The sequence below is a fragment of the Melitaea cinxia genome, chromosome 16 (assembly GCF_905220565.1).
Source record: "Melitaea cinxia chromosome 16, ilMelCinx1.1, whole genome shotgun sequence".
Taxonomy (NCBI): Eukaryota; Metazoa; Arthropoda; class Insecta; order Lepidoptera; family Nymphalidae; genus Melitaea; species Melitaea cinxia.
This window is the reverse complement of record NC_059409.1, coordinates 1,478,069-1,494,896: the sequence shown is the minus strand read 5'-3', so window position 1 is coordinate 1,494,896 and position 16,828 is coordinate 1,478,069. Positions and strand designations below refer to the sequence as shown.

General features: G+C 32.3%; 1 protein-coding gene across 1 annotated transcript in view; it reads right to left on the bottom strand.

Annotated features, from left to right (window-relative positions):
* Positions 1 to 15,731, bottom strand: part of LOC123661127 (neuroglobin-like) — a 35,083-nt gene extending 19,352 nt beyond the window's left edge. Inside the window, exon 1 of the mRNA XM_045596124.1 lies at positions 15,553 to 15,731. Within this exon, the coding sequence (XP_045452080.1) occupies positions 15,553 to 15,731 (179 nt within the window). The remainder of the gene's footprint in view (positions 1 to 15,552) is intronic.
* Positions 15,732 to 16,828: the final 1,097 nt, after the last annotated feature.

The following is a 16,828-nucleotide window of genomic DNA, read 5'->3' as shown; positions in this document are numbered from 1 at the left end:
CTAGTTATCTATATACTAGTTGCTGCCCGCGACGTCGTCTGCGTGAACGCTATACAGCACCAAAATTATCTACGATTATACCTTTTAAAATAACACTCATGTACCCGTTTCTTATTTACATTTCATATCTACAGAAAAATCTCATAGATGGCGCTGCTTTAAAATTGTCTTGTCTACTTATATTCATTTGATTGTGTTTATCGGCTTAGTTACTTATATTGCGTGATTTTTATAGTGTGAAGCTAGCTTATATAGCATGATTATTAAAATAATAACAACAACATTCAAATATGCATCGTTAGATTACACGTTGTTACAGAATGCGTTTAGGAAATAAAGGTTCACTGCTTGTTCCCGGTAGGTGATAGCATGATAATATGTAGCCTATATGTTGACCCGACTTCTTAATAAATTTGAAGTAAATCTATGCGGTACTTTATGAGTTTATCCCGGACATACATACAGACAAACAGACAAAAATTCTAAAAACTATATTTTTGGCTTCGGTATCGATTGTAGATCACACCCCAAGTATTCTTTTAAAAAAATATTCAATGTACAGTTTTGACTTTCCTAGCATTTTAACCGACTTCTTATTATATGTACAGATTAATACGCGGAGCAAAAACTTGTAGCCCTTTTTACGAAAATTGCGCGGACGGAGGAGTATGAAAAGTCACAAACTTATAGTTTATATAGATAAGAAGTGCGGAATGCTACTATTTTTTTAGAATTCACATTGACATATATTTGACAGACTCGCATTTCGATCACTGGGTGACCATTAGTTATCGTAAACACCTATGTTATGATGCTATAAAATGACACTTATTTCGCTGTGACGAAGCTTTAGCCCTCTTTATCTTAAGACATGAGGCATTTGTCCAGCAGTGGGACTAAAGGCTTTTTCGGTTTACTTTAGAATATTCTACAAATACATTATATACGTAAATGTATTTTAAATATGTATATAAATATATATAATATATATATAAATATATATATATATATATATATATATATATATATATTGCACGAATTTCCAACACTTTTACCATTTCTTCAATTTTGTCTTTTTTTACCTTTGGTTTTTTGATAAATATACCACATATATATAAAAACTAGCGACCCGCTCCGGCTTCGCACGGGTATAAAATATAATTATAGCCTATGTCATTCACTGAAAAAACGATTAAAATCGATCCAACCGGAACCGCCGCAAACGCTACGTACCGCGATTTTTAAATCTGTAATATCTTCGAAAATATTCATTTAAATCATATGCTGTAAAGGGCCATATAGATCTATATTAAATCAACAATGTATTTAAGGTATTTAATTGGATAAGGATTAATGCTGTATTGGTTAAAATCGCTTCGAAAATTAGCCATTATTTGTCGTAAAAAGTAAATGACAAAAAAATGTTATTGTGGGATATCCATAAGAGATAGGTATATACCATCGCGGAGTTTTCTGTAGACCTTTTCAATGTGTACAATACTTAGTACATTATTTTGATAAATCTCGTAGGGTTCGGCCTGCGTTTGCAATTTAAGCGAAAAAAAAATAAATATTTACGACATAACATTAGAAAACTCAAAAATAACAGTATTTCTCCACTATTTAATGGATGTTATTATACATATAAACCTTCCTCTTGAATCAATCTATCTATTAAAAAAAACCGCATCAAAATCCGTTGCGTAGTTTTAAAGATCTAAGCGTACATACATGTGCAGGGACAGAGAAAGCGACTTTGTTTTATACTATGTAGTGATGCATAAAATATTGGAGATGTTGAATAACAAATAAATATTATTGTACACAATATGTGCGTGGTATCTACTTTAAATATTTTATTCTTTTTATATATTAAAAAAAACTTATCCACTAGACAAAAAAATATGAGAATTTATTTAGAAAGTAAATTAAAATTAATTATATGTAATGAATTAATAAAGATCATATACTGCAGCTTAAATTTATGAGTGCACAGCTTGAGGCCCTCATGTAGTCTGATACTAAATCAATGACAGTGCCCTGCGTGAAAAACTACAATAAAATAATATAATAAGTTATGTGGTGTCATGGGACACCAGGTAGGAACGAAGTTCCTTCGGATAGTATAGAAGCAACACAATTTGAAAAAAAAATGTTGAATTTTATATCGATGCCTAACAGCCAAAAAGGGTTAAGCGACATTTTTTGAGAAACTGAGTTATATATATAGTTGTATTCGATTCTAACTATATATATAACTCAGTTTCTCAAAAAATGTCGCTTAACCCTTTTTGGCTGTTAGGCATCGATATATATTTTCTAGTTCTTGATTTTTTTTTAAATTTTGTTGATTGGTTCTTTATTAAGTACATAAAAGTATTTAGGAAATTTAGTATTTTAGAAAATAACAAATACCGTGAAATAAAATAAATCAAAGAAAATAATAATAATAATAATAATAATAATAATTCAAACTATTAAGTGAAATAAAAAAAACATGTGTCTTTATTTATTTTTGTCGACAGTATAAAATTACATAAATAATTTAAAAAAAGGTTACTAGTTAATATTTTAGTTTTACAAACGTCATATTATACAGTCGTGTGACTAGTGTTGCCCAAATTCAGTCTTGGTCTTGCAGTCTTGGTCTTGTTCTTGCGTTTTTGCAAGACCAAGACCAAGAACAAGACCGCGTATTTTTAGCAAGACCAAGACCAAGACTGACCGTGCAAGACTTGAGCAAGAACAAGACATAGCCTGCAAGACTCTTGCGTCTTGCAGCTAGGACTTAGCGCTATTTCACTGAGTAGTTAGGTGTAACAGTTCGGTGTATAGGTAGGTACGCTTAGGAATTCTATGAGACGCAAAAAACTGTATCAAAGAATATGAAAAACTGGACCTATGCGCATTACGACTAATACCATAAACATAGCGAATAAAAAAATATCTATTAAAATCAAACTGAGTGCATGCATAGTTATGTTTTAACCATCGGCACTTTGATAATGCGGCATCAAAGGTTTTGTACTTACTTCTCAAAGAAATTTGCCGCTTTTCGGAAGTACATGGTTATGATACACGCGCCGGCGGCTTCTTTTGAAATCTAAAACAATCGTTGCCGCCACGTCGAAATCATAACATTTGACACTATTTGATTGCCGCCATAGGGCGTAGGTATACTCATGCAAAATAATTTCGAATTTTAAGAGTACCTACAGGTGTTCCAAAGAATAAATAAGTTTCAGAGTGCTTAGAATGAAAATGAATACATTATACTGATCACGCAAGTAGTATTATGATTAGGATAAAATGGTAAGGATAGGTAGTAGATGTCATATTAATTCATTCTAGTAAGTATATATTATAATATTGATTACTTATATGGTTTTTTTTTATTTATTTTTTTAATATGTACGATTTTATTTTTGTGTTACCCTCACATTAGGAATTCTATATATTCGATATTCAAAAATGTTTACTTATATGGTTTTAAACTAATTACTTAGGTACTATTATTGTACATTTAGTCATTATATTTCTTAAGTTTTTACAAGAAAAAATAGCAAAAAGTGTTCAAATATCACCCGTTTAATAAATATTGTAGCCACTTTTAAATATACTTGAAACGTGTAAAAAAATTCTACAAAACTAATAAAATAATATAAAAAGCGTAGGTACTTACCTACTAATAAAATAAAAAGCCTGCGATAAGAGTTTTGTATTACTTACCAGCCCGAATATCTCTGAGAGAGATGATGAGAGTAAGTATTTACTAGCTGTGCCCGCGACTTCGTCCACGAGGAATAGTAACTTTGGAGGTATAGTGACGTTCAGGACTTATTTATTTATTTTAAAACTTCTGTCATCAAACATACAAACGAACTCTTCAGCTTTATAATATTAGTATAGATGTACGCCAAAACATTGACTTATATGTAAAGAATAGTGATTGGCACTAATTCTTTACATATATTTTATTCACGCGTCGCGTCTGTACAAGTAGGTAATATTTAGTGTGTGTTTGTACGCCGCACGCGGCATTGTTTGATTTGTGGCGGCATCCTTTTCATAGAGCCGGCACGTGGCGAGGCGGCGCGGTAGAAAGCAAGGAAACGTACTATAAATAAAGGAATTATTTTAATTCCAGTCATTTCCAATTGAGCTGTGCTTCGAGTCTAACTTAATAATTGTTTTTACTAATTCTCGTTGTTTTCTAAAAACGTATCACGTGTACAATTTAATATGAGTGACGAAGATTCAAATTATTCTAGTCCGAGTAACGAGAGTTTGAGTTACAGATCTAAAAGACCCAAAAGCAAATTTGAGGAGTTTTTCGAAATAATTCATGCATCCCAAACTGCCTTCTGTAAATTGTGCCAACATAAAAACTTTGAAATAAAAATGAAAAACAGAAACACTTCAGGCTTAAGGAAACATCTAATATCTTTCCACAAAAAGGAATCAGAAATATTTCTTCCTGTTAAACCAAAATTAAGTGGAGATATCACAAGCTTTTTAGTAACCGCTGGAAGAAGTGGACAGGTAAGAATATTTTTTTAACAGTTAAAAGAATTTTAACTCTGCGTAGCTATTCATGCGATACTTTCAAAAACGCCATTAACTTACGTAAGTATTTTTGAGTTAGTGGTGTTTTCATCTAGGGGTGCGACATATTAAGTATGTAATTATCGTCTTAAATATTTTTTATAAACACCCATATTTTCATTTAATCGGCCAGTAACAACTAAGTACTTTATTTTGGTAAATTACAGTACAGTGCAACCTTAATATAACAAATATCAATTTAACGATTTTCTCGATTTAACAACAACAAACCTCCTCCTCTTATACGCTCAAACCTAGTATGTTTTAAATAATAACACAAGATTTATTGTTTTGTTTCAGTCGGAAAACAGCAGTGACAACATCACGACAGCTACAGTTGATTGGGTGGTGAAAAAATATCTTCCCTTCTCATTTTTCGATGACGAAGCTACACAAGTATATTTTCGATGTATTTGCCCTAATATGGTGTTTCCTAAAAGGTCTACACTTAGAAGGAAAGTCAAAGAGCGATTTGAAGAGCTCCAATTGAATCTCAAGGAACGACTTCAACAATTATCATCTAAAATGTCTTTTACCATTGATGGGTGGACGTCAATTGCTGGTAGGAGTTACTACGGGGTAATAATCTATATAATGAATAGTAATTCATTATATAGACAACGAATGGAAGTATCAATCTGTAGTTCTTGATTTTATACCATCACGCGGTCGACATACTGGGGAAGATATTGCAACGATTTTCCATGAATGTTTATTGGAATATGGCATAATTGATAAAATACAAGGTATCACGGTCGACAACGCAACTGCAAATACCAAATTTATGTATGAACTGGGCAAACAGCTGCCGCCACACTTTGATTCAGACAATCAACATTTCCGGTGCTTTGCTCACATTTTAAACCTTGGTGTACAAGATTTATTAAAGACCTTAGCATTACACTGTGAGTCTGACACTAACGCGCAAGATCAGCAGTACGAAGACTATGCAGACGAAACTGAGGATGATGAAGATGAAGAATCTGCACCAAATATTGCTGACTCGCGTACATCTGTAACAAAGTTACGCAGTATTTCCAGTAAAATAAAAAGAAGTGAGATAGTGAAAAAGAAGTTTCAGTCTGCTTGTGAAGCAGCTGGCGTGCCATCAAATCTAAATGCCATTCTTGACTGTCCAACGAGATGGAATTCCACACATGATATGATTGGATTTGGTTTAAAAGTGAGAGCGGGCATTGACATATTGTGCAGTTCTGTCACCGAATTAAATGATTTTCAAATCACAGCTAATGAATGGCAGGTACTCGAAAAATTACATAAATTTCTAATAAACTTTAAACTTTTAAGTACAAAACTTGGTGGAGACAAATATGTTACATTACCGCTAGTCATTGTATCATTCAATCTCTTGCTAGATAAAATTGAATCCATGGTAAAACAGTTAGATGAGAAACCTAATCGATCTGAAGTGGATGAAAGGCTCATTCTAGCTTTCCAAGCAGCTCGAGACAAAATGCTTAAACATTACAAGAAGAGCAACTGGATTTATTGTACTTCTTTAATTTTAGACCCAAGGCATAAGGCTCAGACTTTTGACCTGACAATGTGGGGGAAGCAACTTAAAACAGAAAGTCTGCGCAAGTTCAATGAACTTTATGAAGAATATAAAAGTCTACACTCACTGAACAAATCTCTGGAATTACCAGAAAAAGAAAATAAAGTATGTGATGAAGATGAAGACGTAATAGACTTTGATAAACTCTATGAATGTCCCTCGACGTCATCTGGATCTTGTCTTCAAGGCTTAGTGATAGACGAGTTGGAGGAGTACCTGAGAAAACCAAGAACTGCCAGCTCGGAAGACATTTTAGATTGGTGGAGGACGCATGAGACAGAGTATCCGATTTTATCGAAAATGGCCCGTGATTTTCTCTCAATACCTGCAACTTCAGTACCTGCTGAGAGGTTATTTTCTAAAGCATCATTAGTAATTAGAAAACATAGAAATAGGTTAAGTGATGAGTCAGCCAGATGGTTACTTTGTATTAATTCTTGGTCAAAAAAATTGATATAAAGTATCATAACCTAATGATAAAGCTGTTGATTTGTGTTGTATTTTATTTTTTATTCAAATAAATGATAAATCGTAAAACTCTTTTATTAAATTTCTTATAAGTTGAGGGTTCAATCTCTTTCTAGACAGATAAGTATTGTTCTTTAAAATACAGTCAAGTTATTGTAATTAATTTGTTTTTTTACATGTTTTAGCAAATGTAAGCTTATAAATCATAAATGTTTATTAAACAACAGTTACTTCCATGGAAAACGACATATAGGTCAGTGGATTTTTCGAATTTCTTATCAAATCTTCAGTTATTTATTAATCTGCTTGATCTTTACTATGGCTATGTTAATTCAAGCTCACAATGTTCCAATTCTAATACGTTTTTCTAAGATTTAAAGTAAACTTTAATAAATAGTAATAGACTAATAGGTAATTGCAAGACTTGCAAGACTCTTGCTGCAAGACCAAGACCAAGACCAAGACTGGGAGCGCAAGACCAAGACCAAGACCAAGACTGGGAGCGCAAGACCAAGACCAAGACCAAGACCAGGTGTATTGGCGCAAGACCAAGACCAAGACTGGCTAAGTCTCGTCTTGTTCTTGCATTTGGGCAACACTACGTGTGACTGATATTACGTCACTTCCGTTAGATATTTTTCCTACGGTTTTAGTATCACATGTTTTTCAGTTCGGTCGCCCAGCCAAATGTCAAGCCTGCCGTAAGGAACTTCGTTCCAATTAATTTAATCTATAAATAAAATAACCTTCCATATATATATATACCTACGCGCATAGCTTCGGAATATCTGCACCAAATTAAATTTTTCTTTTTTTTTCTTTTCGTTATTGTCATGGCATAGAAAGTTTAAAAAAAAGACTAAGTCGGTTTTTTTACGAAAAAAATGGCCGCGCTAATACTGGCTAGTGTTAAATAAAATCAACCAAACATAACTTACAACGATTGTATATCACTTGAACCGGAGATGATCACGATCTAGTAGAAAATATGGATTCCAAACAATATAGGTTTTTGTTAAATGCTCTAGTCATCTAGTACCTTGAATTTATTATAAATTTCATCTAATGGGTTGTTAAGGCGTTAAAAATGTGTTACATATAAAAAGGTCGTATTAACTTTATCACCTTTCAACGTTTTGTACAAAACGTAATATTACCTTCAAATAAGGTCAATATTACTACGAACATATAAATTACAAATACAGACTAATTATAATTATTTCTATCCATTTCATACGGAAATATAAATTAATTCTGAAACAACTAGCCGTTCAAGTTTCATTATTCATTGTTACCAATTACGATAAAACTTATTAATAAAAATGATAAACCCTTTAAAGACTACTAAATTGTATGAACTAAATTAAGCCCGTATTTTATAAATACATGTTAAACATACATACCCTTTATTATTTACTAGTAAAAGCTACATTTTATCGACGCATTACCTCTACTATATTTCACAGTGGTAACAGCTAATGGTTGATTATCTAGTGTTTTTTTTTTTTTTTTTTTTATTTATAAATTTTGATCCACAGGCTCAAAATGCCCGTGCCTTTGTTTATCATGCATGCATTATAATACTACAGGCGATTTTTCTACTTATTATACTACAGATCGACAGTCCTGTGACTGCCTAGTAAAACTAGGACGTGGTCCGACGCCGACGGTTTTTTTTTTTTTTTTTTTTTTTTTTTTTTTTATCCTTACTAAATACTGTTTATGCAGAAGTATACACATAATTGCTTTCTAATTTCTAACATTATGATTTTTCTTATCTATGTCTATATTTACACTTATTTGCCTAGTTATCGTATATGTACACTTATTTCCTAGTTACCATATATGTACACTTATGTTCTTTGATTATCTAGTGTTAGCTATCACGGCTTTGATTCTGGTTGGGGACAATTGTAAGTATACGCCGTGAAAATGAAGCACGCATCTGCTGCCCAACTGCCCCCAATACCATGTTTCTCACGGTTCGTGCTTGTGTTTAGAATCTTTGAAATTTTCATTTCAATGTGGGCCGTTGAGTTTGAAGAGTTGATATATTTATTTATTTTCAACTTGCGACCCACCCTGGCTTCGCTTGGTTGAAAAAACCTATCAGTGTTCCTCTACTATATTATGCATGTATTATACATATACTCGTAAACCTCCCTCTGGAATCACTCTATTTACTAAAGGAAACCGCATCAAAATCCGTTGCGTAGTTTTAAAGATCTATCATAAAGACAGTTAGAAGGGACTTTGTTTTATACTATGTAATGGTTTAACTACGAAGCTCGAATTTGTATCAATATATAATTTCCACATTAAAAATAAACAAAGGATATTGGAAAAATATTAATATAAAGAAAACAAATTAAGTCTGTGTTTGTTATTCACTCGTTGAAGATACACAGCATCCAATTACGTAAACAATACATTTTTAGAGTACCTATCTATCTCGTAATAGATTTTTCTTTCTTATACGAAGTTTTCGTATATCATTTGGTATTTTCCTCTCATTATAATGAAACAACTTATCGGATTTTATCGCGGTTTGTTAGGTTTTTTATATTTTGATACTTAACAGAAACCATGGTCACGAGATGGAGGATTTTTCTTTTACTTTTGCAATTATTTTATTTGTAAATATTGTCTTCGTATTATTTCAAGTTTCAAACGTATAATGTAAATTTTTAATGTTCTTTGTTTAGGATAGATTCTTTTTTTTAAATAGTTTGTTATATTTTTTTGATGTAACGCCATATTTACTCGGAAGTTCAATGTGTATAATACTCGTATATATGGGACTGACTGGACTGACGACAGAATGGAGACAAAAACAATATTTTACAGTATAATTTGAATATTTATAGATACTATTTTATTTTTGATTTGAAAAAAAAATTAATTGTGGTAACTGAGGTAGGGTACAGCACGAAATATCCTGCTCATACTCTGGAGCCGACTGGGGAAGTACCTCGATCTTACAGAAGATCACAACTAAATAATACTGCTTTCAAACAAAGTTGTGTTCCTGGGATGAGTAAGGTGACTAGAACTCATGTGGGGGTAGGAGGTAGGGTCAGCAACGCACTTGCGATGCTTCTGGTGTTGCAGGCGTCTATGGACTAGGGTAAGCATTTACCATCAGGTTAGCGGTACGCTTGTTTGCCGACCTAGTTGTATATTAAAAAATATCCTTTTTCAGGTTCATTCTCGTAAATTTTAACCCTTAAAAATTTACAGCGTTTAATATCCATAAAATATAATTAGGAAGTAGAAGAAGATGAGCTGTGTATACCGGAAGCAATTTTTTCTTACTTATGTCCACACAAGCGAGCCGAGGGGTTAAAATCGAAAATTTTGAAGAAAAACTTTTTTACGCACGCTTGACTTGGGAGTAAGCTGGTGAATGCGTGACGAGAGCGTTACTAAAAATGTGATCGGACGAAACGAACGAAAGTTAAGAGGAAGATATAAGTTATTGAAGATAAAAAGTTTTACTGCAGTCGTGTGGTCTAAAGCACGCTCGTTTTTTTAGATAAATATAACTCTCGAGAATTTCGTCGTATTTATTTTAGTAAAATTTGAGCTGATTGTAATAAAGCTTATCACATAAAGCTGGGAAACTAGAATGACACGTATGCCACTTTTATCCCGACTTTCTTCATTTGAGCTAGTAAAGTGTTTAGTTACTGAACTTTAGTTGTCTTTATAAAAGGAACTTTGGAATATAAGATTTGGAATAGCGCGGTAATAGGAACTTTCTTACTAGACTCCGTCGAGCGTAATGATGGTAACAGTCAAGGCTTTGAAGAAGTTAAAAGTAGGTTATAAAATTCTTAAACTATAGGGTAAAGTGCCTTTATGTAGGTGTTACCATTTCGGCTGATTCTAGCTATTTGTTAGTGGATAAATGTAAGGTATTAAATTAAAACACATATACAACATAATATGTCTAATATATATACGAATAATAGTCGAGTCAAACCGATAAATTAAGTTCAGTTTTAATCTTTGACTTTAACCTGTTAATTAGCCTGTTGAGGCAGTGTGCACTGTGTACCATGCTTTCTGTTTTGGGTGAAATAATAACACACGTATGATTTAAATTTCGTCAGGGTCCTAGAGAAGGAAAACTTCATTTGAATCTCGGAATGGGGTCTCCGTCAAGCATTCGTGGCATAGCTCTAAAATGCGAAAGACTGCTGCAGCCGAACTGGTTCCACACGTATCGACTCGTCGTTCCTGTGGGCCTAGCCAGTGAGATCGAGAGGGTGGCGCAGAGCTTAGGCAACTCTGCGTTTTCCTGAAAAGTGTCCTAGGCGACACAGTGTCTGTCTGACACTGTCTAAATCGTCTACAATAGACGGACTAAGGCCAATGAATGAATGAATGATTTAAATATGTATTCGCCAAAATATATACGTAACTATACTATACTATATCAATCCACCTGTACCTGTTACATAAACAGGGTAGGATTTAGAGGTCTGGAGGCCTCGAGGCAACAGAGGAGTGGAGGCCCCTTGGGTCTAAATTATTTTCATAGATCTTGTTTTTGCTACACTACAAGTGAAGGTAAATTTGCAAATATCCGATGAGTATTATCGACGGTACTTCGTTAGGTTCCTTGAGGATGCTATTCAGAAGCAAATGTACAGTCAGACGTATGAAGGATATAGGTATTTTAAAAATCACGGAAAATAATTTTCCCTGTTCCATTTCCGCTAAGATTTTACACTTGTATATGAAATTCCATATCGTCGTTCGTCGTACCATATCTTCTAGTGAAATAATAAAAAAAAATCTTAGTCTCTATTATTCTAATTCTTATTAAATATATGACAATGAGGATAACAGAGGTTTAGGGAGAAGGTTACAGGAATCATTCCCTTAAAGTAGCACAAATGATTTAATTATTGCCATATAAAATAATAATTGTGTTTGCTTGCAAACGAAAAAAACCGACTTCAACTACATCGACAAGTTAACGTAGGGAGACGAAAAAATTATCAAGTAAATACGCGTTATCAAAGATTACTCAAAAATTTCGATGAAATTTAAATGTGATACCACATGATAAACATTAGCTTTCGATTAAAATAAAAATCATAAAACACACACCCAGTAAAAAGTTATGCGGTATAATACAATCCCACAACATACTAGTACATTTTAGTTAAAGGTAATCAAAGCATCCCTTTTTTTTGGAACTAAGTTCCGTATAGGGTGTTGCTGACCCTAGCCGGCAAACAACGTCCGTAACGTTAAAAAAAGCGTTAGATTTTCATGTATAGCCTATGTATGATTGCTATACAGTGTCTAATGTATAGTCTACGTGATGACGTTATTATTATTGCAGTTGGTTATTATTATTATATCATTCGATATAATAATTATTATTTATTTTTATAAATCATTGTAAATAAAATAAAGGTATTAGGATAATTTTATAAAGTAGTTTTTTGATTTTTATCTATAAAAAATCATTATAAAAATGTATATTCGAATAATAATTTTCTTTATATCTCGAATAGAACTTGAAATTAATATTTTATAATAAAGAATTTCGTTCCTATCTGGTATCCCACGACTCCACACGGTTTTTTTTCCGATAGTTTTCAATCTTGCACCAATAGAATTATTTCTCCCTTGTCACGTAAGGATGACGAATATATGAAGGAGATTGATCGTTCGATGTGTGTTCGAGGATAAGAACCTCCTAAATTTCCAAGAAATATTGTAGCATGATTTATGTTCCCTGAGCTATGCGGACAAGATACCTATGCCTGGAAATGGGATATTTATAGGCTGATTAAGTTCAGTTCATTCATTAAGTCCTTAACCCTAATTCATAAACTAATGTCAGTGTCAATGTAATGCCAACAGATATAACCGCTTGAATTATATTCAGCGCAACAACCTTACTCTTAGTTTTTCTTTTTATTTATCTAAACAATTTTTTCCGTTACATTTGCTAACTCGCTATTATGAAGCGTACGTGAGAAAAAGCGAGTGGGCTTACTTCAAAAGGAATTTGTTTGCTTAGGAGTCACCCTCAGTAAGGATTATATCATTTTTCTCGAAGATAGAGTCGTAAATATCATGAAAGGCGTTTTATTTTTTGTATTTCATTATGTTTTATCATCGATTTTCGGAGATCAAGTTGGATTTACTGCTATATTAAAGTACAAGCTTTTATATATAGATATTATGATAAAAAAAAAAACAATTTACACTTCTTAAATGTACTGTAACGGTTTTCAATTATACCCGCTAAAAATTAGTTTCATTTTAAAAAGTATTGTAACATGTTTGTAAAATCATTTGTCTTTTGCTTAAGTTATTTATCAAATCTCATTTTCAAGTCAAATAGTAACCTATGTGGTATTACATCTTAAATTATTTATATACCGGTGAAATTTTAGTTTGATTGCAAATCGATTCCGTACATTATATATTCGTAAGGTTACGCACACACCTCATACTATACATTAAAGCTATCGTATTTATAAGTTCGAAAAGAAGTTGAATCAAAGGCATTAATTGAGTTACACATTATTCATCATCATCACTTTAGCTTAATACAGTCATGCCTATGTATTTCAAAGCCAGCAGTTCGATGGTTATCCCGCCATCGGTCGGCTTTTTAAGTTTCGATGGTAGTGGAACTGTATTATCCCTTAGTCGCCTCTTACGATAACCACGGGAAAACAGGGGTGGCTATATTCTTTACTGCCATAACCACACGGCAACTGTGTCACCAATAAAAACGTACTAATGCGACAAGAGTAACATTAAATTTACAAATGATGAACACAGATGAAAAGTTTATTCTGTATAATAAATGAATCTTTATCATTTTGTTTTTTATTTAAATGAATGTCATATTCATATATTTAATAATAATGTACAAATAATTTATAAACGTCTCACACTCAACGACCTATGACTGTTAGCGCAATAGCCAGTTCTATATACATTGCGTTAACGCGTCATCGCAATTATTATATACCTACCAGAAAAAAATCAAAGTTCAAAAATTAAAAAAAAAAAAAAATTTACAAAGTCCGACAAATGCGTCATACATTTTATAACGTTTTACGACATTTGGACTCAACACTACTATGAATAAAGCCTTAGCTTCGTTCAATTTCCGCTACACTTATCAAAAAGGTCGTTGTACAAATACATCCTTCTTAACAATATACACATATGCATTTATATTGTTGAGGAAAATATACGTTCGAAGTTTGAAAATAGTTCTTTTGCTGGAAATTCTTTACTATGAATACTTAAAATGATATATACTTTTTTTAAATATAAATTCGCACTCCCGCTATTAATATTGCGACATTTTTTAAGTGATTATCATTATTTCATTCTGTATATCGCCTTTCATCTATTTTTTTTTATTATTATTGATTTTTTTTTTGTTATTTTATATAGAATATACTGTAATTATTTTTATATAAGTTACGGGGAAAGAGCGTCTTCGGTGCGACAAAGCCAGTACTGCGGTCACCAACCCGCCTGCCCAGCGTGGTGACTATGGGCAAAACACATAAGTTCACGTTATTTTTGGCGTAAACTTGTGGAGGCCTATGTCCAGCAGTGGACTGTATAGGCTGTAATGAATACGGGGAAAGATGCACAGGACAAACCCTCGCATGACAGAGATACATACTATGGGTTGTTTATTTCAATGACTAATTCTTGAACATGTAAGTAAGTAAGCCTTCTTTATTGTACACCAAGACAAAAAACAATATAGAAGGCAAGTCTGGCTACAGTTCAATTCATTCTTAACGATTGATAGCTCTTGATATCAATACTTGGACGCTTACAAATGGTTAATTGTTATCGCTGTCATTAATTGTATTTTTATTGTTTGTTAATTGCATTATAATGCAACATGATTAAAAAGTCGGTTAGGTTTATGATAAGTGATTTAAAACTAATTGAAATTTGTGTTGAAAACTGTTTGTGATAAAAATGATTTGTTTAAAATTTCTATTAGCGATTTTTAAGGTCGTTTTTAATACTTTCAGTTTGATATAGGTACACATATAATCTATACAGTAAGTGTTAAGTCAGCTAAATAATACTGCTTTCAAGCAGTGTTGTGTTCCTGTTGGTGAGTACGGTGACCAGAGCTAATGGGGGGAATTGGGGATAGGGTTGGCAACGAGCTTGCTATGTTTCTGGTGTTACAGATATATATATATATATATATATATATATATATATATATATATATATATATATATATATATATATATATATATGCTACGGTAATAGGTTACAATCAGGTGAGCCAACGCTTGTTTGACGACCTACTTATATAAAAAAACAGTCTTGATTCTCTGAATATTGCTTAAAATATATTTTCTAAACATTTTTGAATATCATATCAAAAATTGACCGCTCCAGCGGGATTCGAACCCGCGTCTCCGACTGACCGTGTCGGCGCTCTAGCCAATTAAGCTATGGAACGATGTACCCGCCAGAGCGAAATTTTTGATATGATGATTTTTACTTTCGGTTTAAGCGAACCGTGGCGAATATTTTCTAATGTTTACGCGAATTTCACTCATTATAATAAAACAACTTAAGTGTACGAGAGTCTTCCCGTGACCATGGTTGCTGTAAACTATCCGAAACGTCAGGCTTCTAAAAAACTTAATTAACCGCGATAAAATCCGAAAAAGTTGTTTAATTATGATAAATAATTTGTTATCTGGACCATAAGTTGTAATGTAACAATTTAAAAGGTAATCTTTGATTTTGGATATTTTGTTCATAAACTTCTGATGTAAATTATATATCTAATTCACATAGTAATAGGAGAAACGAGTTTTTATTGATGAAGACCTTTTAAATTTAATGAAGATAAAAAGACTTACTTAACGAATAAAATAATTCCCGTAGTCTCAATCTGTCGGAATATTCCTTTCCATGATGCCATGATGCTGTATTGCTGTTTGGCGGTGAGAGGTGAACGAGGGTCGGAAGGTGGTGGAGGTCGCTCCAAGGGATCTTGACTGAACTCAGACGCTGCGAGTTGAGATAGCTTACAACCCATTTTTAGTCCTTATATGATTACAATGAGTAAATGTAAGTCTTTTTGTTTTTGTTTCTAATTGAGTGATTTTATTTAAATTTTATTTAATTGCAATTTTTTTCACTAATTCTGGGGTCAAATTTGATAACAAAGTACTTTATATTTTCATATTTTCAATAAATATAATTCAATCGTTATCGAAATATGTGTAAAAAAAATTATTTATGAAATACACAACACTTTCACCTTTTTTTTATTAAAACAGATATACATATATAATAATTTTAGTTATTTTTTTATTAATATGTTTTCTTTGGTTTTTTTTTTTTATATTTGGCTATTTGTTTAGACTAGTGAAGCGACCAGAGTATATTTCGTTACTGTATGCATCGACGAATGGAGGTAGTGATGTGAAAATCAATTACTGAGTTATCGATATTAATATTAATCGTTTTTGGATAAGTGTAATTTAAGTAAGTTTTTATTATTTTATATTATAGTGATGGTATTATTAGTTGAGTAAACAAATTATCTCGTAAAAATATACAGTCTACTGTACCTACTACCAGTCTACCGTGTCTACTACTACTACAGGTGTACTATAAGTAGACATTACTAGATCAGTTTCAAAATTATCTATTAATAAAAAATACTAGATAGTTATCAATCATTTTAATTTACACGTAGCACTTGATCAAATCTATTTGATCAAGTGCTACGTGTAAATTTAAAAGCTGTTTCATATATAGTTGATGAAATTATTAAGTGTATTATTTTATACAGCATGTTTCAATGTTCAACAAATTTATAGGTAAAGTGTTTATAAAACGCAAGAGTATTTCAATATTAATTCTTATAGAAATATTAATAATCTTGAGTTAAAGTGTATTTTTCTAAAAATAAATAATAGTCACTGCCTGTCGCAGACAGCGATAGCTTATATTTATAGTTTTTTTTTAAATCAGTAACTGCGGAGTTTCTAGACGATTTTTGTCTGCAGGATCTGTCCATATCGGTGGTAGATTCACTTATAATTATAATTAATAAATTAAACAAACCAACCGCAACGCGCCAACCCGTAGTAGGGCAGTGTGGTGGATTAAGCTCCAGTCCTTCTC